Source organism: Melopsittacus undulatus, chromosome 12, assembly GCF_012275295.1.
Source record: "Melopsittacus undulatus isolate bMelUnd1 chromosome 12, bMelUnd1.mat.Z, whole genome shotgun sequence".
NCBI lineage: Eukaryota > Metazoa > Chordata > Aves > Psittaciformes > Psittaculidae > Melopsittacus > Melopsittacus undulatus.
This window is the reverse complement of record NC_047538.1, coordinates 441,188-463,954: the sequence shown is the minus strand read 5'-3', so window position 1 is coordinate 463,954 and position 22,767 is coordinate 441,188. Positions and strand designations below refer to the sequence as shown.

The 22,767-nt window shown below is 59.6% G+C and overlaps 1 protein-coding gene across 1 annotated transcript; it reads left to right on the top strand.

Annotated features, from left to right (window-relative positions):
* The first annotated feature begins 491 nt into the window (after nt 1-491).
* Nucleotides 492-18,197, top strand: SCARF2 (scavenger receptor class F member 2). The gene is given in 13 exon segments (XM_034068348.1): nt 492-580; nt 582-614; nt 616-888; nt 5,871-5,929; nt 7,581-7,682; nt 7,941-8,460; nt 8,780-8,998; nt 9,374-9,502; nt 11,232-11,335; nt 11,417-11,534; nt 12,824-12,945; nt 15,804-15,956; nt 16,302-18,197. Coding segments are annotated over 13 exon segments (3,096 nt in total). The 5' UTR covers nt 492-521; the 3' UTR covers nt 17,507-18,197.
* The last annotated feature ends 4,570 nt before the right edge of the window (nt 18,198-22,767 follow it).

Here is a 22,767-nt window from a genome sequence, read left to right as displayed (position 1 = left end):
CTCAGCACCCTCACAGGGAACAGCTTCTGCCTAAGAGCTCATCTCAGTCTCCACTCTGGCAGGTTCAAGCCATTCCCCTTGGTGTGTCACTACAGGCCCTTGTCCCAAGCCCCTCTCCAGGTTTCCTGCAGCCCCTTTAGGCACTGGAGCTGCTCTCAGGTCTTCCTGGAGCCCAGCTGGGGCTGCCACATCCCAGGGCAGATGGGCCCTGGGGTTGTTGGCTACCTAAGACAGCCCAACCCCAGGGCTCTTGGGCACCCAGGGCTGCCAGGACGCCGGGTCGGCTGGATCCCGGCGCTGCTGCACCTCTGGAGCTGCCACATCCCAGGGACTGCCGCACCCCGGGACAATCCCCACGCCGGGGCCACGGGATTCCCAGGGGCTACCGGCACCCGGGGCTGAGCTGGGATCCAGGACTCCGCATCCATCCCTCGGGGATCCCTCCACACATTGCCGTCGGGCGGTGCTGCCCGCGGTGGGGGGCGCGGCCCCCGAAGCCAGGCCCGCCGCCACGGGAACCAATGTGGAATTTCTTGGCTGGCGGAGGGACCCCTCCCGCTGCTGCCGGGGGGGGGGCGGGGGGCGGCGGAGCTCTCGCACTGCGGCTTCCGCCCGCCGAGCAGCGGCCTGGGCAGGGCGGGCACCGGGCACGGTGGAGCCGGGGCGGGCGGCGGAGCGAAGGGAGGGGAGAAAGCGCCCGTATGGGATGGGCCAGGTCGGGCCGGGCCCCGCCGCTCCGACGGTGATGGCGGCCCTCGGGCTGCGACCGCCCCGCCGCGCCCGAGCCGGAGCCGCGGAGCTGCCGCTGGTGCTGGTGCTGGTGGTGCTGAGCCGCGGAGCCGCTCAGGAGCTGAGCCCCCGCGGCAGGAACGTCTGCAGGGCCGGAGGGTAGGAGCGGCGGGACCGGGGCGCGGGGCGAGGCGGGATGGGGAGGGGGGGACACGGGACACACACACACACACCCGCCGCTGGGCGCCTGCTAGGGTGAAATCCAGCTTGTGAGGAGCTGAGACGGGGGAGCCGGACACCGGGAAGGGCCGATGAGCTCGGCCCGAGGGGGGCCGGGGATGGGGGGCCGGTCCTGACCCCGGGAGAGCTGCGGAGACCCGGTTCTGGGCACACCGGGGCCGGTCATGTTCGCCTTTGGGGCAGTCCTGCTGCGCGGAGCCGGTTCTGAGTGCCCCGGGGCCCGTCCTGCACTTCGCTGCTGCCGGGAGTGCTGTGAAGACCCGGTTCTGCAGCCCCCGGGGGGCCGATCTGCTGCGGGGACCTTTTCTTGGGTGCCTCTGGTGTCGTGTTGTAGGGGACCAATTCTGCATCCATGGGGCCGGTTCTGCTGTGGGGATGCCTCCGGGCATCGGGTTGCACTGGGGAGGGGGGCCGGTCCTGCACCCCCGCAGCCAGTCCCATGGCTGAGCAGGATGCAGGATGCTTTGGGTATGCTGGTGGAGCTGCCCAGGGCTGCTTGAGATGGTGGGCTTGGCAGCTCCATCACCCTCGGGTTTGGCTTCAAGAAGTGAGTGCTGGCACTACCTGGCTGCCCCCTGGGGTCACATCCTGCCTGCCTGATTGGGGTGGTGACAGAACCCTTGGAGCTGGCCCTGCCTTGTCCCCACTCCCCAAGCTCTGCCTCTACCACAGGTCACTGCAGAGCATTGCCTCGGCCCAAGCTTCTCTGCAGTGCTGGGGCTTGGTGCTGGCCCCAGTCAAGGGGGGAAAGTGCCCACAGCCCCTGCCTCCTGGCTGGGAGAGCTCCAGCCCCTGCCCTTGTTGGGGGGCCCAGGCCATAAATGCACCTTTATATCTCGCCTGTGAGGTCAGATGAGTCCACAAGGAAAACATGTGCTGAGAGAGAGAGGGGCCGCATAATGGCTCCATTCAGCAGGGCCGCAGGGGCTGGTGCCCCCTCCTCAAGTTACAGCCTGAGTTTCCTAAGGAGGCATTTCAGGAGCCCGAGCAGTGGCTGCTGTGGATGTGGGATGCAGAAAGTGGTTCCTCCTCGCCGCCCATCATCTGTCCCAGCAAAACTGCCACCATGTCCTGGGCTGGCAGCGGGAATGTGAAGCAGTGCCCCCCTTCCCTGTCCTGTTGCCAGCATCCAGCCCCATGTGGTGGCGATGGGGTGTCAGAGTGCTCCCCTCTGCACCATTGCTGCTGGAGGGATGCTGCACCCAGTGCTTCGGGGCTTGGACACTAGGCATTTGGCAGCAAGCAGACAGGATGCAGAGGGTGAAGTCCATCCTCCCATGAGGCCTGGAGGCAGCCCAGGTGCCAGACAAGGTATGGAGGGGACAGCCCCTGAGATGTCCTCCTTGGCATGGAGGATGCCCCATGTGTCACCATCCAAACCCACCTTAGTGGCCCCAAGAACTGGGGTACTGTGGGTCCTTCCCTGGCCCTGGGGCTTTGGGACAGGTCCCAGTGTCGCCCACCCAAGCTGGGTGAAACTGCTGGTTCGATCTGGGTTGTGAGGCTCTGCCAGGCACCTCCATCCCTCGAGGATGCCAGTCGTGAGTTTTGGGGGGCTTGAGAGGAGGATTCTGCTTCAGCTCCTTCTGTGACCTCCTGAGACCTGGCTAGTGAGCAACAATCCAAGGAACTATGTGGGGTGGAAGAAAAGGGATGTGGGGGAAATTTGGAGTTAAAGTTTTCTTTCCTAATTTTGAAGTTCCTTTATAACCAAGTTGGTTATAAACCAACCAGTTAGTTTTATAACCAAGCTGGGATGCCGCTCTCCGACACTGGTGTTTGGGGTGCAGGCCAGTGCCTGGGCACTGCTTTGTCCCCATCCTGCTCTCACCAACACTTTCTTTTGGTGAGCGTTGCTTTTAAACTTTTCATTCTTTTCTTCTTCTGCCTGAAGAGTTTCCACAATCCTGCTCCAGGGAATATCTGCCTTGCATCCCAGAGCTGGCATCATCCAGGGGGATGCTGCTGGCTGGGACCCTGTGGTCCCTGTGTGCCACATGGGGGGAGCTGGAGGGCACCAAGTGATGTGTGATATGGAGGAAGAAGGGGCTCAGTGCCAGGGTGATCCTTGGGAGAAGCAGTGGGGTGAGGAGGACTCGGGATGGCCACAGGGCTGGGGAGGGGACAGGAGGGCTATGGGCTGTGGGGACACACTGCGTGCTTGTGACCTGAGAGCAGGAGGTCTCACATGGGACCATCTGACATGGGACCATCTGACATGGGACCACAGCAGTGGCTCCCACCCAAGCCCCAGGGTCTCTCTTCTGCTCTGAGGGTGTGAGCCTACTCCTCACTGTTTTCAGGGGGGCTGTCTTGAGCCGTCCCTCTGGCCTCAGGAGCCCCCTCCATAGCTATGGTTGAAGAGGATGTGTTTCAGGGAGCAATTCATCCACAAGAAAAATATTCTGCCTCCATAGAAGCCCCCAGAGCATCCATGGAGGTGCTGCTGGTGATCAGCACAAGCAGGATGTTGCCATGCGCTGGGCATTGAGTGATTGTCCCTGCAGGTCACGGCCCTGGGTGTCCCCACATCCCTGCTTCTTCCTTCCACATCAGCAGAGCTCCCACATCCCGGACAGGTGTTAGAGGCAGCTTTTCTTCTTTTCCCAATGTTTGAAATGCTTTGGAGAAGAGGGAATAGAAGGTGGATTTGCACCTGGCATGTCTGCAGTGGCAGGTCCCTGTGGGGCACAAGTGACCTTTTAAACAGATCTCCTGGTTACCCCAGTTCCAGGGGTCATGAGGTGTATGGAGCAAGCCCTCTTTGCAGGAGCTGAGACCACAAGATGTGTTTTAGACCCATGGTCCATGCATCATGCTGCAGCCAGCACTACCCCTACCTGGGGCTTGCTGTGCTCAAGGACCAGTCCATGCGCCACACTGAGAGCACCAGTGACTCCATGCTGCATCCCAGTTGCCTCTGCTCGCAATAGGAGTGAGCTTATTTGCCATGAAAATCACTTGATAGAGGAGGTAGGGGTTGAGTAGAGGGGTGCTGGATGCCAGCAGCAGGCATGGGGAAGCAGGGATTAGCTGTCAGCCACAAGGTAAACACAATCCCAGTGCTGTGGGTGTGCTAGTGGTGGTCACAGTGCTGCTCACCTCCTCCAGCTCAAGGCCAAGGAAGGGTTTCTCCTTCCTGCCACCGTTTCAGCAGCTCCCCACCGTCAACCGAGGGGCTTTCATCACTGGTGATGCTTTTTGGTGCCTGCCCTGTAATGCCCATTTTGGCAGCCAAGCCAAGCCGTTTGAGGGAGGTTTCCCAAGCAGAAGGGTTTCCCCTTGCAAACCTGCTGTGGTTTCATTGAAAAACCACCAAATGCTGAATTTCCAGAGGGGGGAGCAACAAAAGCAGGCCCAGGTGGGACAGTGGCTGCTTTGAGAGGGTCAGGACACCACAGACCCTTCCTGCTGCACCCCAGCATGGCAGGCACTTAGGGGAGGGCAGCAGGAAGCCTCATGAGGAGAACCTTGTCTCCAGCCCACCCGGTCTCTGGGGAGGTGGTTTGGTGGTTGACCCCCCTTTGCCCTTAACACCCTGCATCCCCTTGTGTGCTTACCCAGGGCAGAGCCCCCTCACTTGAACCCCATGGTCCCCACACGGGGGGTTTCTCCGGCTGCCATCGCAGCATCTTGCAGCCACTTCAGCGGCTGAAGGATGGAGCTATTTTGGGCTCCGTCTGCGAGGCATTCTTTCCAGGCCTTGAATCATTTTTGTGGTTCTTTTCTGCCTCTTTTCCAACTTTTCCGCATCCACTGTGAGCAGGGGACCCGCTGCTCCTGGCGGGGCCGGGCAGGCGGGGGGACCTGCTTCCAATGCCCCCAGTACCGGTGCTGGGCCAGGGGCTGCTGGCAGCTCCCTTGCTCCCTCCCCGGCCCCAGGACAAGGCTGTCTGGCAGCCAGACGCGGTCCTGTGACTGCGCTGGGTTTGAGCGGATACTTCCTCACTGTCTCCTCCTCTTCTGCATTTGTTACTTATAAAGAGGAAAAGGGAAAAAAAAAGAAAGAGCAAAATGCATTCCAGGCTGCGCCGCAGAATGAGCGGCCCTGGATTGACTGCAGCACCCACTCGGGTGCTTTATAGCTCTCAGCATCGCTCCCGGGGCTGGCCATGACCAGGCAGTATGATACCACCAGGGATGAGCAGGGTCCATGCAGGAATGAGCAGGACCCCCCAGGGATGAGGGGGTTTCCTGCAGTGTCCTGGGACAGGGAGTGTGCTCCCTACACCTGGGTTGCAGCGTTGGGAGCCCCCAGCCTGTCACTTGGGGGGTCATTGAACAAGTGTGGGTGAGGTGTCCCCAGGTGTCCCATTCCAGTAAGGACCTGAGCATCTCTGGCTGAGCCTCCAAGGGGCTCTGAGACCCCATCCTGGTGCTGGCCAAGGTCAGGCTTGTGCTAAAAATGCTTTGGGTGATGGTCTTGTGCATGGTGCTCTTTGGAGGTGGTGGCACTCCTGGGCACCCAAGGGCTCAGGGATACATCCCAGCCACATGCAGCTGGCATCACGCGGCTTCTGTGTTGGGGATATCCCCCAGGAGCTGTGCTCAACATGTTATTTTCCCAGCTTTTAGGGGTTTGGGGGATTTCTTTTGTCAGCGATTCCAAACACACCTCTCCTTGTTTCACCACTCCTGGCTCAAAGAGGAACTGGTCCTGGCCTCACTCCTGGCTGAACCCAGTGCCCATGGGAGCCCCCAGCAGCTCTGCATGGTGAGAGCAGCCAGCAGCGTTCCTTGTCCCATAGGAGACAAGGGAAGCAGCCTCCAACCAGGCTTCAACTGACCGGGAGTGAGACTTCTCACCATCATGGCACTGGTGTTCTCCATGGAGTTTTGGGAAAGACTAGAGCTTTCTGAGGGTCATAACCATTCATGGTGCTTTTTCTTGCCCTCTGTAGTTCTGCGGTGCTTGTGTGCTGCCCAGGATGGAGGCAACAAGGAAGCGAGTGTTTAATAGGTAAGCACTGGTGTCTTCCTGTGTTGGATGCTGCTCATCCGCCTATCCTTTGCTAAGCCCTCCTGGCCTCACTGCTGTTTTGAGGGGCCACCCTGATGTGCCCCACAGCGGGGACCTCCTGTCCCAGGGATCTTGTGTCCCAGGGGCCTCTGCCTCCAGCCAGGCTCCCTGGGGATGCTGGGGCCTGTCCTGTTTCCCTGTGGTACTTGAAGCCAGCAGTGTGTGGATGGAATGGGTGCTCAGCCCCAGTGCTGGGGTATTCCCTGAACCCACATGGACACCCTGGGGTGCACCAGGCACCAGATGGCTCCTCCACATGGAGCATCACCACCGCTCCCAGGCTGGCAGGTTTCTATCCATGCTGGCTGGCTCTGAAGGTGCTGCTCTGGGACCCAAGGGTCAGCCAGGGTTCCCCAGGGTGAAGTGTGGGACAGGGATGGTGCAGCTGCAGGAATGGGACCCAGAGACTTCCCAAAGCAGCGTGAGGAGCCAAGGCAGAGCCGCCGAGACCAGGCACGTGTCCATGATGGCCCCAGTGGGGAGAGGCTGCTGGGGCAGCCCCAGCCAGGGCCACGCCAAGCATTACAGTTCTTACAGGGGCACAGATGCTGAGCATGAGGCCCTGGAGCTCTGATTCCCTGCACTGATCCACAAGCATGGGGCTGTTCCGGGGTTCCTGAGCTATCCCCACAGCCTCGGCTGGCCACGGGACTGCCCCTGTCCCAGGAGAGACGGAGGAGTTCAGTGCACCAGCCTGGGGCACCAGCAGTGTGCAGCCAGCAGCCAGGACACGTAACCAACTAACCCACCGTGCATGAGCCCTTGTAACCGCTCGCTGCATGCGTTGGGTGCCTGCACACCAGGAACAGGACATGGTTCATTCAGTGTGAGGGAGAACAGGGTCTGCCAGGACAGTGGGGGGAGGAAGGTCCCACCAGCAAGCTTTCCCCATCTCCTTGCCCCCCCAACCTGCTCTAACCCTTAGACTCACTGCTCCTAACCTGTGTAATCTGTCTATTTTAGGGGGTTCTATAGTATCCATCACCGTAGGTCTAACAGCTCCCAGGTAAGGTGAATGGGATGGGTGGTCTGCTCTCCCATGTGGCTCCTAAGGTGGCTCATCCAGGGCCAAGCAGGACCTGCCTGTGCCAGCCTGCACCACAATGCTGCCTGTCCACATCCTGCTCCTGCCCCAGCACAAGGACCCCTCACAGCAGAGGGGCTGGTGGCCCAGCAGGAGAGGCAGTGGTGGGGTGGCAGTGACACCACTGTGTCTGTAATGAGTGGAGGCAACAGGGGTCTGCCTACTACCCCCCCAACCCATGTCCCTGTTCTCCTCTGGTGCCCACAGGCAGTCCTGGCACAGGGGTGCTTCTGCTGGTGACATGGAGCTGAGCTGCTGCTGGGTACAGACACAGACAGGGACGGGTTGGGCTGGGTGGCAGGGATGGAGCTCAATGGGGTGACAGGAGGCTGGTGGCCTTTTCTTGGTGAGGGTCCCATCCAGCCTGACCGGCTTGCTTGCCAGGACGGTCACTGTGCCACAGCACCTGGAATGCCACCACACACCCTGCGGGGCTGGGGTGTGTTTGGGAATAGGGATGGGTCCAGTGGCATCATGCTCCCTCCTGATGCCTGGCCATCCATCCAGCTGTGTGCGAGGGGAACTTCACCTGCAAGGAGAATGAAGTGTGCGTCCGGCCCGGCGAGTGCCGCTGCCGCCATGGCTACTTTGGCGCCAACTGTGACACCAGTGAGTACCGGCATGGCACGAGGTGTCCTCGGTGGGGTTTGCTGGGGTTAGCTCATCCCGGGGTGACTTCCCCGAGGTGGATGCTCTGCCCTGGCTTTGTGGCCAGGACATCATCCCTTTGGAGGCATCTCCTCTGAGACCCAGCGCACTAGAGGAGGGGAGTCCCTGTGCTTGAGCATCCCTTTGGGAGTGGGGGTCTCCCCTGGAGGCAGGGCTGTTTCCCACAGGCAGTGCCAGGGCTGATGGCTCTGCCCACAGAGTGTCCCCGGCAGTTCTGGGGTCCCGACTGCAAGGAGATGTGCAGCTGCCACCCCAACGGGCAGTGCGAGGACGTGACGGGGCAGTGCACCTGCAACCCCACCCGCTGGGGTCCCAAGTGCGAGAACGTCTGCCTTTGCAAGCACGGCAAGTGTGACCAGAAGACAGGCAAGTGTACCTGCGAGCCCAACTGGTGGGGACCGCAGTGCTCCAGCTCCTGCTACTGCAGCCACAACTCCCAGTGCGACCAGCAGACAGGGAACTGCCTGTGCCAGCCCGGCTGGTGGGGCCGCGGCTGCAACAACCAATGCTCCTGCAACAACTCTCCCTGCGAGCAGTTCACGGGGCGCTGCCAGTGCCGGGAGCGGACGTTCGGGCCCCGTTGTGACCGCTACTGCCAGTGCTACAAGGGCAAGTGCAACCAGGTGGATGGGACGTGCACGTGTGAGCCGGGATACCGCGGGAAGTACTGCCGCGAGCCGTGCCCCGCGGGATTCTATGGACAGGGCTGCAGGAGGCGGTGAGTGCCCTGATCCCCTGGGCTCAGTGGGAGGTGGCAGCAGGGGGATTGAGGGATGCTGTGCAGGCTGATGGGCTCCACCTCACAGTCATAGTCATGCCTAGGCTGTGAATTCAGGACATTCCCAGGGAGGGGAAGGAGGTATTTTGCACTGATACTTCTGAGTGCAATTCCAGAAAATGAGATAGTAAGGGTATGTTATTAATAATTAGAGCCATATTTTCTGTTCTCTGTTATCAAAGCCTCCTCTTTGCTGAAGTAAGGGGCTGAGAAAGATGAGGGAAGGGAGATGTTGAACAAAGGGAAGTTGCCGTTGCAGGTGCGGGCAGTGCAAGAGCCTGCAGCCGTGCACCGTGGCAGATGGGCGCTGCCTGACCTGCGAGGCGGGCTGGAATGGCACCAAATGCGACCAGCCCTGCTCACCCGGCTTCTATGGAGAGGGCTGTGAGAAGCTCTGTCCCCCCTGTAAGGATGGTCACACCTGCAACCACATCAATGGCAAGTGCTCCCACTGCAACCCCGGCTGGATTGGAGACCGGTGAGTGCTGCAGCCGGGATAGGGCAGGTGATGCCTAGCATCCCTCCTACTCCCTGCCTGGCTTTCTGCAGCCAGAAGGGGAGGGCAGGGATGGTCTGAGCCCACTGGCACAGCCATGAGACTGGAGGGAGCCTGTGAGACCCCTGCCCTATGCCTCTATGCAGTGCTGGGTGCTCGTGACAGCTCTCAAGGTCAGATGCATTCCCACAGGCTGTTGTGCCCAGGATCAGTTCCAGGGCTTTGAAGCACCCAAACAGGGATGATAACACACAGCCCATCTCCCTGCCTGCAGGCAGGAGGGTCGGGGGGATGTATGCCAGCATTCCCCAGGATCTATGAATGCTCCATCGCCTGCCCTCATCCCTCCCATTTCAGGTGTGAAACGAAGTGCCGGAATGGGACATACGGAGAGAACTGTGCCTTTGTCTGCAGTGACTGTGTCAATGGCCAGTGCCACTTCGAGACAGGCCGCTGCCTCTGCCACCCCGGCTCCCATGGCACCTAGTAAGTGAGGCACAGTGGGCATGCTTGGGGAGCACCCCAGGGCTCCTGGAGTGTGGACTCTCTGGCCGGGGTCTTCCTCACCCCTGGGAAGAGTCCCCTAGCCCTCCTCCTACCCAAGGAGGTTTCCATACAAGAGGTTTCCTGGGGTGGAAGCACTCGTGGGCAATAACAGAGATGAATTTTGGAAGGGGGAGAAAGGACGCGCTTCTGGAGCCCTTAGCGAGAGAGGGATTTTGCTGTAGGAAATGTCTATTTGGCAAAAACAAACGCTGTCGACAAAACAGTGGTTTCGTGGGGGATTTTAAGTCCAGGGTGGAATTTCTAGTTGAAAAGAGAGAGAAAACCACATCCCAGAATAGCAAAAAGCCTCACACGCATGGCATCCACAGGGTGCTCCTGCTGCGAGCTACAGCTCTGGTTGGAGTCTTCCTCACCCCTGGGAAGAGGCCCCCAGCCCTCCTCCTGCCCAAGGAGGGGGCACAGGGACACTGGATATCCTGCTTGCATTCCCTGGTGGTTTTGTCCAGTGTGGGACTGTGTGGAAAGGCAGAAAAGCATTTCCTTGTGCCTGGGGCATGCAGACAGCTCCCACAGTGCTGGTGTTGCTCGGATTTTCCCATCATTAACTGCAGGGGCAATGGCAGAAGAGGGATTCGAAGCTGGTGTCCTGCCCATGCCACTGTTTCACTCAGGACATATAAACAAGAAGTGTTTGGATTTTGGGTGGGTTCTGGGGGGCTTCACCAACCCCTTGTGCTGCTAAAAGAGCCAGATGGGCACTGGCAGCAGCTCAGGCCAGGGCATCGTGTCCACCTTTAGCAGCAGAGGTGGAGGGAGGTAGGTGCTGGTGCTTTCATCAGAGTGCTGGACAGCAGCACATGGATTAGACTTCTGAGACCCTGGCACAGCACCAGGAGTGTGGGGACCAGGATGCTCGGGATGCAGCCACAGCCCCAGCAGCATCCCCAGCAGCACTGTAGCCGTGGGCTGAGCTGTTCTGTATGAGTGCACTCCAGGCTCAGACTGTTTCCTGTGACTATGTGCAAACTCCTGCATTTGTCAATGTATAATTTTGCTATAAAAAGGGATGCTTTCTGGAAGGAAGGCAGAATGATGTCCTCCCCGTGCAGGGGGTTCTCTCAGCTCTGCACTGGGAGGATACTAAAGTATCTGTGGCATGCAGAGAGTTCTGTATCTTCTCCACATCATTCCCAGAGGTGTCAGGACCAGAGGAAAGCAAATTACTGCCCTGTGCTCTCCCAGAATGTGAGGAAATGCAGGTCCAGGTGGTGGGATGAGGAGTTTTGCCAGGGAACTGTCCCTGCTCCCAGCCACCAGAGCAGCCACGGGCTCGGTGTGCGCCCGGCCAGCACCCAGCGCCTGGCAGGCACAAGGCTGGGCTTTGCAAGTTGTTGGAGTGTGAAATGGGCTGAGCTGCCTCCAGGCATGGCACCGAGGGCCAGGCCATTCCCAGGGGAGCAGGTTTGGGCCAGGGCCTGCTGGCTCCTTACGGCTGCAGCCGCTCCGGCTGGGACGCTGCTGCTGATGAACAGCTGCCGGAGGGTTCAGTGCCCAGCAATGCCACCAGCATCCCTGAATCCACTGTACTATGTAGCCAAGGCCCTCAGTGCCATGGGTTAGTGGGTGGCTTGGCAGTGCTGGGAGCAGTTGGACTGGGTGATCTTAAAGGTCTCTTCCAGCCTGGCTCATGATCACTGTTTCCTCCCAGCTGTAACCTCACGTGTCCACCCGGCCGCTATGGAGCCAACTGTGCTGAAGCCTGTGGGTGCCACGACGGTGCCTGCAACCCACTGACGGGCGCCTGTCACATGGGTGAGAGCTGGGATGGGCACAGAATGGGCACTCGGTGTGCATGGGGCTGGATGGGGCTGAGCCACCCATTCTGTCTTGCAGAGGCCAACCAGCGGATGGGGGTGATAGGTGCAGGAGCGCTCCTGGCACTGCTACTCATCCTCCTGCTCTCCCTGCTCTGCTGCTGTTGCATCTGCCGCAAGAAGGACGAAGCCTGTGGGTGAGTACCAGGGCCAGGTGGGGTCCCACCAGGCTCTGATACAAAGCCTAAGCAGGGAAGGGGACAGCTGGGGACATCAGTTACCAGTGCATGGCTGGGACCAGGATGGGGATGCAAGGACCGTACTGGGAGAGCGGTGCTGCAGGGAAACTGAGGCAGAGCAGCACTGTATGTCCTGCATGTCCCAGGGGTATGAGCGGGTCCTGCTGCATCCTCAGGGCAGCACCCAAGCAGGGGGTGATGGAGGGACTTGGGATGAGCCTCTGCCCTGACTGTTTACCTCTCATGGGACACCACTTCACAGAGACCTACTGGGTCCTCTCCAGTATCTGGGAGGATGGAGCTCATCTGCAAGGGGAGCCCTAAAGCACAGTGAGAGCATTGAGATGTGACCACGACCCCCAAGAACAATCCCCTGGGCCATGGCATGGGTCCTGGAGGGGGCAATCAACTGCAGCACTGCCAGGCTGGGATGCTGATACTGGCAGCATGTTGGCAGCAGCAGGTGACATCCCCATTGGAGAGGGAAGGGCTTGTGCTGCTCAGCATGTGCCAGGCTGTGGGAGTTCCTCCAGCCACGGTGAATCCCTTCTCATGCTGGCAGCCACTGCTCTGGAATTTTCCAGAAGCTCCCATTGCAGCCATGCCAGCTCAGCCCTGTCCCGCACATCCGCCTCAGAAGCCCTGGGGGCTGCAGGCAATTACCCACAGAGAAAAGCACTGGCACAGCACCCTGTGGTGAAGTGTTGGACAGGGAGAAGGGAGATAGTTCCCTCTCTCCCATGGTGCCTGGACCTCTGCAGTGTCCCCCAAAAGCTGGGTCACCCCCAGTGCCACCCCCACAGCACTACCTTGTGGAGCATCCCAAGTGATGGGCTCAGCACAGGTTGTGTATCAGCCCAGGAAGCAGCTCTCCCGTGCAGCTGCAGATAACTGCCTGAAAACACCTCAAAACCAGAGAGCAAATAAAGAGAAGCCACGTGTTTGTTCTGGGGTCTTGGCTGTGCGTTCCGGGTGCTTTGGGCTGCCAACAGCTGTGGCCGGCTCCGACCTTGCCACCACCCCCTGGCACTGCTCTGCATCCCAGCATGGTGTGAGCTGGTGCTGCGCTAGCAGTACCCTCAGCAGATCTCCAACCACCCTTTCACCTGCCCCATTATTTTCTCCTAACACCATTTGTCTTTGCAGGCCCCTGAAGTCCTGACTCCCTCCATCACCCCATTAACGCTGTCCCCACCACAGGGTGGCTGCTGGTGCCCCTCTGATGGGGCTGTCCCCTTCTCTTGCAGCTCCGGCCAGGACCCAGCAGCAGCCAAGAAGCCACGGAGACGCTTGTGCGGGCGTTTCAGCCGCATTGGCATGAAGCTCCCACGCATCCCACTGCGCCGCCAGAAGCTGCCCAAGGTCGTGGGTAAGGTGCTGCCATCTGGGGAGGGGGCACAGAGCCACAGCCCAGGGGCTGACCCCTCACAGAACAGAGCAGGACTTGCAGCCCCCAGCCCAGGCAGTGAGCACAGCACAGCAGGGATGGGGACACGCAGGTCCCCAGCTCCATCAAAGTGCTTTGGTGTGAGCGCATGGCTCACAGGTGCTGAGCCCTTTCTGCAGCCTCTGGATGTCAGTGGTATCATTTTGCTTTGTTAGGGTGGCTGCCTGGTGACCGGAGCTCTGCTGAGCTGCTCCGTGGGGATTTGAGGATCCCCAGGTAGGGGAAATGTCCCTGTTGCACCAGGGAATTGCCTTGTTTGGCCTTTTGGTCCTGACCTAACCCTGCCCAAGCTTTGTGTGGAGCCTGAGCATCCCAGCTGGGGCCAGAGCCCACCCTGCTGCTGCTGCGTGCAGCAGAGGTGAGGATGGAGGGTAGGGATGTTGGGTGAGCTCCCCCCACTGCCTGGGCACAAACTGCACTTGCAGGGGATGCTCACATGTGGCGAAGGGCCTGACCTAGAGCTGTCATGGCTGTAGGGGACCCATGCAGCTGGGGGACAGCGTCCCCTGCACCAAACCCTCCCTGTGCTCCCCCCTCCCGGGGGATACTGTGCTGCTGTGGGGCTCAGCCTCCCTTCCCTGTGTGTGCAGTGACAGTGGGATGTCCTGAGCAGCCACATCCCACTGGACAGTGGCTCAGCATGATGCCAAGTCCCCCATTCCAGGTGGTACACAGCCCCATCCCAGCACACAGTTCCTGAGCTCCTTCATCACAGCCTCCTTGCCGTGTGGGGCACAGCAAAGCCCTGCCATGGAGCAGGGTGTGTCGGGGCTGGAGAAACATTCCTACTGCAAGGATAACAGAGGCCGTGTTTGTGGAAGGGGCCGGGCAGGGCTCGGGAAGGACAGAGGGTGCTTGTGTGCGGCAAGGGCAGGGGGAGCCCAAGGAGGACTGCCTGCACCTTCCCTGCACCAGCCCAGAGGCAGCTGGAGCCCATCCAGCTTCTCTGTGTAAACAGGACAGCAGTGGGCCCGGAAACGGGCGAGGACAGTGCCAGAGGGATGTTCGGGATGGCCTCATGACCTGGCAGGGCTGTGGCTATTCCCAGAGCCTGATGGTGAGGCTGGGGGTCGTTAGGAAAAGGGAGCAGGCTTTGGTCAGGGTTTGCCTTGTGTTCATCACGTCAGCCCATGCGCTGCAGCCAGTGGGTTTTGGCAGCTCTAGTGCCTGGTGCAGCTATGCCTCCAGCCCCCACTGGGTCTGGGAAACCCCCGGGCAAGGGGGAGCTGCTGAGTGCCTGGAGCAGCTTTATGCCGGTGGTGCTGGTGACTGCAGTGCCACGTCAGCACACAGCTCCATCTGGAAGCCACAGTGGCCACAACACAGTAGTCTGCTGCTGTGTTGGTCCTGCCCCAGCAGGAGGGTCCAGGGATGCTGAAATGCCCCATCCCAACGGCCAGGTCAGAGCTGGAGGTGCTAAGACCCCTGTGGGGATGTCATGGGTAAACCGGTGCTGCCTGAAGCCACGGATGCCCAGCAGATGGTTGCTCTGGATCCGCTCATGTCCTTGCAGAGCTGCTGACCCAGCCATGTGTTTGCTGGCACTGAGTGGGTTTCCCCTCTGGGCTCAAACATGAACATGGTCAATAACAGTGAGCACAAGCCCACACATGGTAGAACCGTCCCCAGTGGGGTACCAGCTCTTCCTGAAGCTCATCAGGAGTCCCAGGTGTCCGCCTGGAAAGCTTCTTCCCAGCCTTGGCATCAGCTTCAGATCCACAGCATCTCCCTGGGGATCCTGCCAGCACCGAGCTGGCAGCCAGAAGGGCCACAGCTTGGGCTGACCCCTGTGGCTGCACTGCCAGAGTCTGGGCCACTGTGCAGGCAGGGCTGGGGTTGGCACCTTCATGCTGTGGCCCTGGGAGATTTTGAGGAGTAGTGGCAGGAGGGGACTAGTGAGAAGCATCCATGTTTCTCCCAGCCCCATCAGCCAGAGGTGTCTATCTTCCAGTGTAGGTAAATCCCAAAGGACCATGCAGGAGCCCCCAGCCCCATCTGGGTGTGCTGCACATCCTCTTTGTACCTTCTGGCCATATCCTGGGTCTCACTGAGGTCCCAGAGGCGCCTTGTGGCCGTGGGTCCCAGCCGCTCATCACGCCTCCTCTCGGGAAGCATCTCCCTTCATCTGCTTCCAGCCAGCTGCTTTTAATTTTCCCTTTTTGGTTTGTTTCAAAGGAAAGCCATATTGGAACTGCCACTTCCCCTCTGCAGTCGTTTGCTCTTGAAATATTGCTGTATGGGGGTTTTCTTTCCTTTCTCCAAGAAGCCAAATTGGGCAGGGGCAAGTGGGCATCATTGCCCTCCTTTTAATGCAGTCCTAATAAAGAAACAATGTTCTGGGAGAAGAGGACATCCCAATGACACTGAGAGTTATTTTATTGTAAAGCAGGGATGTGCAAGAATCCCCCAGTCCAAGCAGGAAATTGCAGCGTGCCTTAGGTGTTGGGATGTGTGGGCAGAGGTGACAAATACCTGGGGGTAATCGTCAACCCCAGAGGGGCCCAGAGCTGAACACAGGATTTGAGGTGCAGCCTCACCAGTGCCCAGTGAAGGGGGACAGTCACTGCCCTGGCCCTGCTGCTGCATTGGTGCTTATACAGGCCAGGATGCTGGGGGCTTCTTGGTTACCAGAGCATCTGGAGGTGCCTGAGTCTCAGTGTGGGTCGGTCCCCTCCACTGAGCTGGGTGCTGTCATGGTCCCGTGATTCTATGAGCACCCTCCTGGCGGGGCTGGGGTGTCCGGCAGTCCTGGCACTGACAGCAGTTCTTTGTCCTTGCAGTTGCCCACCATGACCTGGAGAACACCCTGAACTGCAGCTTCATTGAGCCGCCCTCTGTGGTGGAGCAGCCTTCCCCATCCTGGTCATCCCGCGGTTCCTTCTCCTCCTTTGACACCACGGATGAGGGGCCAGTGTACTGCGTCCCCCACGAAGGTGAGCAGGAAACAGTGCTTCCCCAGGGCTCCTCAGGGCTATCTCCAGGGGCCATCTCCTGCTCAGTGGAGAGACATTGCCCTTGTGTGGTGGGGACTATTACCCTGGCTCCACATCCACTGAGAAGGGATGCAGGGGACAATGTTCCCTCCCATTCAGTTTCACAGCTTCCTTCTCTGGGGTCGCTTTAAGAGCCTTCTTGTGACTGGGAGGAGGGCGCTGGGGATGACACCAGGGTGTGGGACACCGAGGGGGATGCTGTCCCATCATGCTGCAGGAGCATCTCAGATCTTCCCCTCCCTGAGCACAGCTCCTCCTGACCCACCCCGTGCCTTCTTCCTGCAGAGAGTGTGGGTGACAGCAGGGACCGGGGGACACCCGCCAGCCCTGGGGACAAGCTGGTGGCCCCAGCCAGCGGGGAGGAAGCAGGTGAATACACCTTCCTGAAGGAGACGGGCTCAGTCCGAGCCTTCCCGGCTGACAGCAGCGAAATGCCTCTGCTCAAGTCCTCGGACAGCGAGCGCTCGTCCTGCGGCTCGGGCTCAGCCGGTGCTGCACTCTATGCCCGGGTTGCCCGTCTCTCCAAGCAGTCCAAGGAGGAGGAGGATGGCACCGCAGAGCCACGCAGCCCTGGGAAGCCACCGTCCCCAGAACGGACCAAGCCCCGTCCCCCAGACCCAGCCACAAAGCCCAAAGTCTCCTGGATCCACGGCAGGTACAACTCCAGCCAATCCAACTCGCTGCCGGTGTCCAGCTGGTCCCCAGAGCGAGTGGCTGCTGGGTCCGACAGCCCCGAGCAAGGCCAAGGCTTGGCCAAGAGGAAGAGGAGCCCGAGCGAGACATCTGCCAGCATGCAGGGCAGGGCAGAGGAGAGGGGCAGCATGCGGGGCAAGGAGAAAGCACAAAAACAACCAAAGGAGCCTGGTGTCCCTGAGGGCAAAGCCAGCCTGGCTGGGGAGCCCCAGTCGCCCTCCAAGCCCAAGCAGAGGAGCAAAGGCAGCTCAGAGCCCACAGAGAGCATCAATGGGGCGGTGCAGAACGCCTTCCGGAAGATGGGTGCCTTCCAGACAGAGCGGCGGGCTGGGGACACCAGGGATGCTCCGCGAAGCCCCAGCGCTGGCAAACCCCGCTCTGAGCCACTCCATCCCCAGCTGGCCTCCGAGCTGGCTGCCCAGCTGAAGGAAAAGACTCAGAGCCTCAACAAGGGGGACGGAGGCGCCCGGGCGAACGGAGTGGGAGTGCAGCGGGAGAAGCCCACTCCTCCACAGAAAGCCAAGCGCTCGGCGGCCGCCGGCGGCCAGAAGACCAGCAAGCCCCTGCTGCCCACCTCCCCCCCCCTGCAGAAACTGATCCCTGGGGCTACCGAGCCAGTGGCCGGGGAGCACAAGTGGGTGGAGAAGCCGAGCACCGGCAGCAGCCAGGACCCGGCTCCCACTGGCGAGCAGGCGGCCAAGAAAACCCCCATCAAAAAGCCCCCCAGGAAGAAGAGCCGAGAAGCCAGCCTGGAGCCCCCCAGAGCCGCCGCTGCACCCGCTCAGGCCGTGCAGTGAAAGGGAGCTGGGCACCAGCCCTGTGCTGGAGGAAGGACGTTTGCCAGCACAGCCGGTGGGCATGGGAGCCTGGGCTGGGCAGGGGGCACGGGAGCAGTCCTGAGCCTCCAATTCCCCTTCTCTCCATTTCTCTCATCCCCCTCTCTCCTTTAGTCTCCCCTGCTCCAGGACCGGGTCCTCCCCATCCATGCCCCGCTGCCTGCTCCCTGCCAGGACTGCAGGGAGTTGGCCTGGCCACCAGCCCCGGGGGGGTCCGTGCTTGGCATCCCCCCCCTTTTTGTAGCAGTATTATTGACCGCATAAGCAGCGCTTGTACCCACAGTGTATTCTGCAGTAACGGAGCCGCTCGCTTCCCACGCCCCATGCTTGGGGTGCAGCAGGGTGCAGGGTCCCTGCGCCCATCACTGACACCGAGCCCCTGCCCTGGCGCCCTGGACTCCAGGCACGGCTCCATTGCTGGTGCTGCCGCAGCCGTGCCATGCCCAGCATGGGGTCGAGCTGGTTTTGACCGATGCCATCCTCCCCTCCAGCCCTGGGGTTGCTTCTGACCTGGAGGAGAGCCCTGGTTATGGCCAGAGCCAATGTCCTTTGGGCTCTCACTCCCACCCAGCAGCGTTGGAGGGATTGTTCGGTACGACAGAGCCTGGCACCTCTGCAGAGCGCTTCCCAATAAAAGTGTATTTCTTCCATAGCCAGGTGCTGTCTCTCTGTGCTCCAGCTGCCCCGAGGGCAGGGATCTGCTGGGCAACACCTGGCCTCCCTGAGGTGCTCAGCCTGGTCCTGAACCAGATGCAGTGAGAGATGGATGGACTCACAGCAGGTACAGGCAGGGAGGCAGGTCCCTACTGGTGCTGAAAAGACCAGCCCTAGGGCAGGATGAGGAGCCACTCATCCCGCATATCCAGCATCCTCAATGTGTGCCAGCTCCATGACCATGCTGGTTGTCCTTCAGCCTCTCTAGTTTCTTCATATCCCTCTTGAACTGGGAGGCCCCCACTGGACCCTACTGGGTGGAGCATCAGCAGCTTCCTTCAGGTAGCTGCCTATGACCTTCCCAGCATCTCCCACTGCCAGCTTTGGCTTCCTCTGGAGAAGGACAGCAGCAAGCCAATGTCACCCTGAGGTCCACCATAGCCTCCAGATACCTGCAGCAGGGTCCTTCCAGTCCAGGTGGGTCAGGTGCTTCTTCATGTGCCTCCACAGGCCATGAGGGACGTTGCCATGGAAAGGGATGAGGCATTCCCAGTCCTCAGTATCACAAGGAGCTGGTTTGTCCACATAGTGTGGTTGCAGTTCTCCTTTCCAAGCATCCTGCTGGGGCCTGCAAGATGCACTTCACTCATCTCTGACTGGCAGCACCCGAGATAGACACTGCTGAAGGGACTTTCTTGAGGGTTCCACAAACAAGCAGGGGCTGACAAACGGAACAGCTTCCTCTACAGCTGAGTCCCACAGGACTTCTATTGGCTTTTCTAAGGTGCTTTGCTCTGCTCTCCTGGAGGTGCAGAAAACACTGACCGCAACGGAAAAACAGCAGAACCTAACCACAGGAGGAGGTCATAGGGTTAGGGTTAGGGTTAGGTCATAGGAGCAAATCCAGGGCTTCTGCTCCCCTGGGATGGAGCAGGAGCCACCTTCCGTGACAGATAGGTCACACCATTGGTGACAGCGTGATGGCTTCACTAAATGCATTGCCGTGACCAGGGCAGAGCAGTGGCTGAGGGTGGCAGATGATGCTGTGATGGAGCAGGACCTGTCCCACAGCTACCAGCCCTCCTCCCCACCAGCACCTCATCCAGGGGAGCAGAGGAGCACAGTAGCACTCATGGCCAATTTTCTTCACCAGCACTGCAACAGTGATCTGCTTCCCATTCCCTCCCACTTTCCCAACCTGAAGAAGGAACCATTGGGTTGGACAAGAGCACATTGCTCTGGCTTGGCCAGCAAGCAGTGATAAAAGGGAGCCCAATGGCAACAATCCAGATCCTATTTCAGGCCCTACCAAAAATAAACTCAGAACAGGAACTCCAATGGGAATGAAACACAGACAGGACAGCGGGCTCCCAACATTGTATTGGGAATGTGCCTCCCATCAGTGCCAGAGGTATCTCATGCTGGAGGGGGTATTGTGAGGCACTTAGGGAGCTCCATCAGCTCCACCAGCACCACACCAGCCAGGGCTATGGGGATGTAAGTATACATTCAACTGATATTTCACGTGGTGTCTTCAAGTGGGTGTGTTATAGATGAGGAAATGGTCCTTTTCTTCTTTGCCCCAAAAGTGGATGGAATGGACCCTGGTTGCCTTCCCTAGGAGACTGGACTCCAGGAATGGCCCATCTGGTGGCACTGGAATGTCCCCGGGACATATGGGTGAATTACAGACTGGTTTGTGTTGGAAGGGACGTTAAAGCTCATCCAGTTCCAACCTCTGCCACAGGCAGGGACCCCTTCCCCTGGAGCAGCTGCTCCAAGCCCCTGTGTCCAACCTGGCCTTGAACACTGCCAGCAATGGGGCAGCCACAGCTTCTCTGGGCACCCTGTGCCTCAGCATCCTCACAGGGAAGAACTTCTGCCTAAGAGCTCATCTCAGTCTCCCCTCTGGCAGGTTAAAGCCATTCCCCTTGGCCTGTCCCTACAAGGCCCTTGTCCCAAGCCCCTCTCCAGGTTTCCTGCAGCCCCTTTAGGCCCTGGAGCTGCTCTCAGGTCTCCCCTTCAGGAGCCTTCTCTTGTCCAGGCTGCCCCAGCCCAGCTCTCTCAGCCTGGCTCCAGAGCAGAGCTGCTCCAGCCCTCGCAGCAGCTCCATGGCCTCCTCTGCACTCGCTCCAACAGCTCCATGTCCCTCTTGTGCTGCTGCCCCAGAGCTGGATCAGGGCTGCAGGGGGGTCTCCCCAGAGCACCGCAGAGGGGCAGGATCCCCTCCCTGAGCTGCTGCTCACGCTCTGGGGGTGCAGCCCAGTACACAGGGGGGTTCTGGGCTCAAGCACTCACTGAAGCTGGGTCATGGAGAGCTTCTCCTCACCCAGCACCCCCAAGTCCTTCTCCTCAGGGCTGCCTGATCCAGAGCACTAGCCAAGCCCTTGCCCTAATAAAGTGCACAAAGCAAAGGGATGAAGCTCATCAGCTGCAATACTTTGGGGCCACAAATGCATTTCTAGCACACAGAGCGGAGTATGAGCAGATGCAAGCGCTTGAGCATTCATTACAGCCTCTGGAAGCTCTGTCTGGTATCACTTGGAAAAAATCCCTATTTCTGCACAGAAAGCATGAGTGCACTCAAGCAGGAGAGGAACAATAATCAGAAAGGAGATAGTCAGAGGCATCCCCAGTGCCACTACCTGCTTTACTCCTACCCCATATCATGCCTGTCCTCCTTTAGTCCAGGTGGAAGCACAAATGACAGCTCAGTGTCAGTGCTCTGCCAAGGGCTGGGGTTCATTACAGGATCAGCCTCAGCTTCTGCTGCTGCTGGGGCTGGCCACGTTTTCCCCAAGCTGCACCAGAGTTCAATGGGTGCCCTGTGTGCAGGAGCAGCAGCCACCTCGGTGGGACAAGTGGTGTTGGAAGACCTTGACAATATCCTTAGGGGAAGGGAGTGAGTCCTGTAACTGTCCCTGCTCATGTGGTGGCTGCAGGGGCACAGCGAGATCGACCCTCTGGAGCAGTCCTTGGACAGGACCCATAGGTCTGGATCAGTGCAAAAGGCTGAAACAGAGGCAGGGGCAGCCCCGGGACAAGAGGTGGAAGGGGATGGCTGTGGTCTGCTGCATCCCTTACAGCTCATCACACCTTTTGCATCCCTTACATCCTTTGCACTCTTGCAGTCCTTGCAGGCCAAGCCGCCACTTCTTCTCTGTCCCACTCCATCTCCCTTCCAGGTATGAAGCACCCTGCAGTGACCTGAGAGCCCCCATGCAGCTCCCATGCCTGGCTCACCCAGCAGTATCAGGTTATCCATGGGGTGGTAGAGACCTGCCACCCCACATCAAACAGACCTTCTGACAACCCCTCTGCTCTGCAGGGAGGGGAGACATGAGGAGCTTCTGGGCTGCTGAGCTACAACTAACATGAATTCACCCTGGCTGAGCATCCCCTTCTCCTCCCAGGGATTGGTGTGCAGTCAGGATGTGTGTGTGCAGCATCTTCTTGGGTCCCCGTGGATGCTCAGCTGGACAGCCAAAGCCCGGCCATGTTTGCTGACATGTTTGTAATTATGCAAGCAGGTCAAACCCCACTTTTCTGTGTCTGTAGCCTTTGCTCTACCAGCTCTATGAGCAGCCATCAGGAAGGGAGCATGAAAGTTTCACCCAACATCACTGAGCCAGCGACCACCTCAATCCAGATCTTATTTTAGCTGCAGCTCAGGGGTGAAATTCCCGTTCACATATTCAGCTCCAGAGGCCAGAGTGGGGGAAACACTTTTACTCTGCACTGTTTAAATTGGAATCAATCCGGTGAGCCTGAGGCTGTGAGGCTCCGGCAGCCCTGGCCACACGCTCACCCAGGGATGAGCTGCACAAGGCTGAGGTCAGACACAAGGTTCAAGTGACCCAAAAAAGGGGAAAGGAGGCTGGGAATGGGTGGCAAAGCCACTACGGTGGGTGACCATGCACCCAGTGCCAAATGGAGTTGGAGGACTGGTGCTGAAACCCCTTCCCCTGGCTCCCTCTGTGCTGTGGCAAGGAGCATCCTGCTCTCCTGATGACTCCTCATAGCACATGCATAAGGCCTCATCCTGCCTGGGGCTGCAGATTGTCCCCAGTGGGCAACCGGGCTGCACTTCAGCTCCTTGAGCTTCTTCCCTCAACTCAGAGCCCTGTGTCCACTCATGCATGTGTCATTGGAGTGCCCTGTCCTTCAGCTCCAGCTCCATCCACCACAGTGAGAGCACCCTGCAATCACCACCAGCATCCCATCCCAACACCAAAGGCAGCATGAGCCCTATACACACAGGAGCCAGCTGCCTCCTGCAATGCACACCAGCTCACATATCTGCTCCAGATCCCCCGTATCCCCATGCTCTGCAGGCTCCAGCCCACCAGCCTGCAGCAGGCAGTGCCTGGAGCCGGCCAGGGTAATGAGAAGCGCATGGGAACCACATCTGGTAGCTATTGAGCGGGAGCAGCGCTGGGAAGGGAGGAAGCACAGACTTCCTGCAGCACAAAGCAAGGGAGAGGAATGTCCGCAGTGGAGCAGGGGCCCCAGCGGCCCCCTCCCTGCACCCCTCAGCCACAACACCTTCAACAGGGGCACAAAGGCAC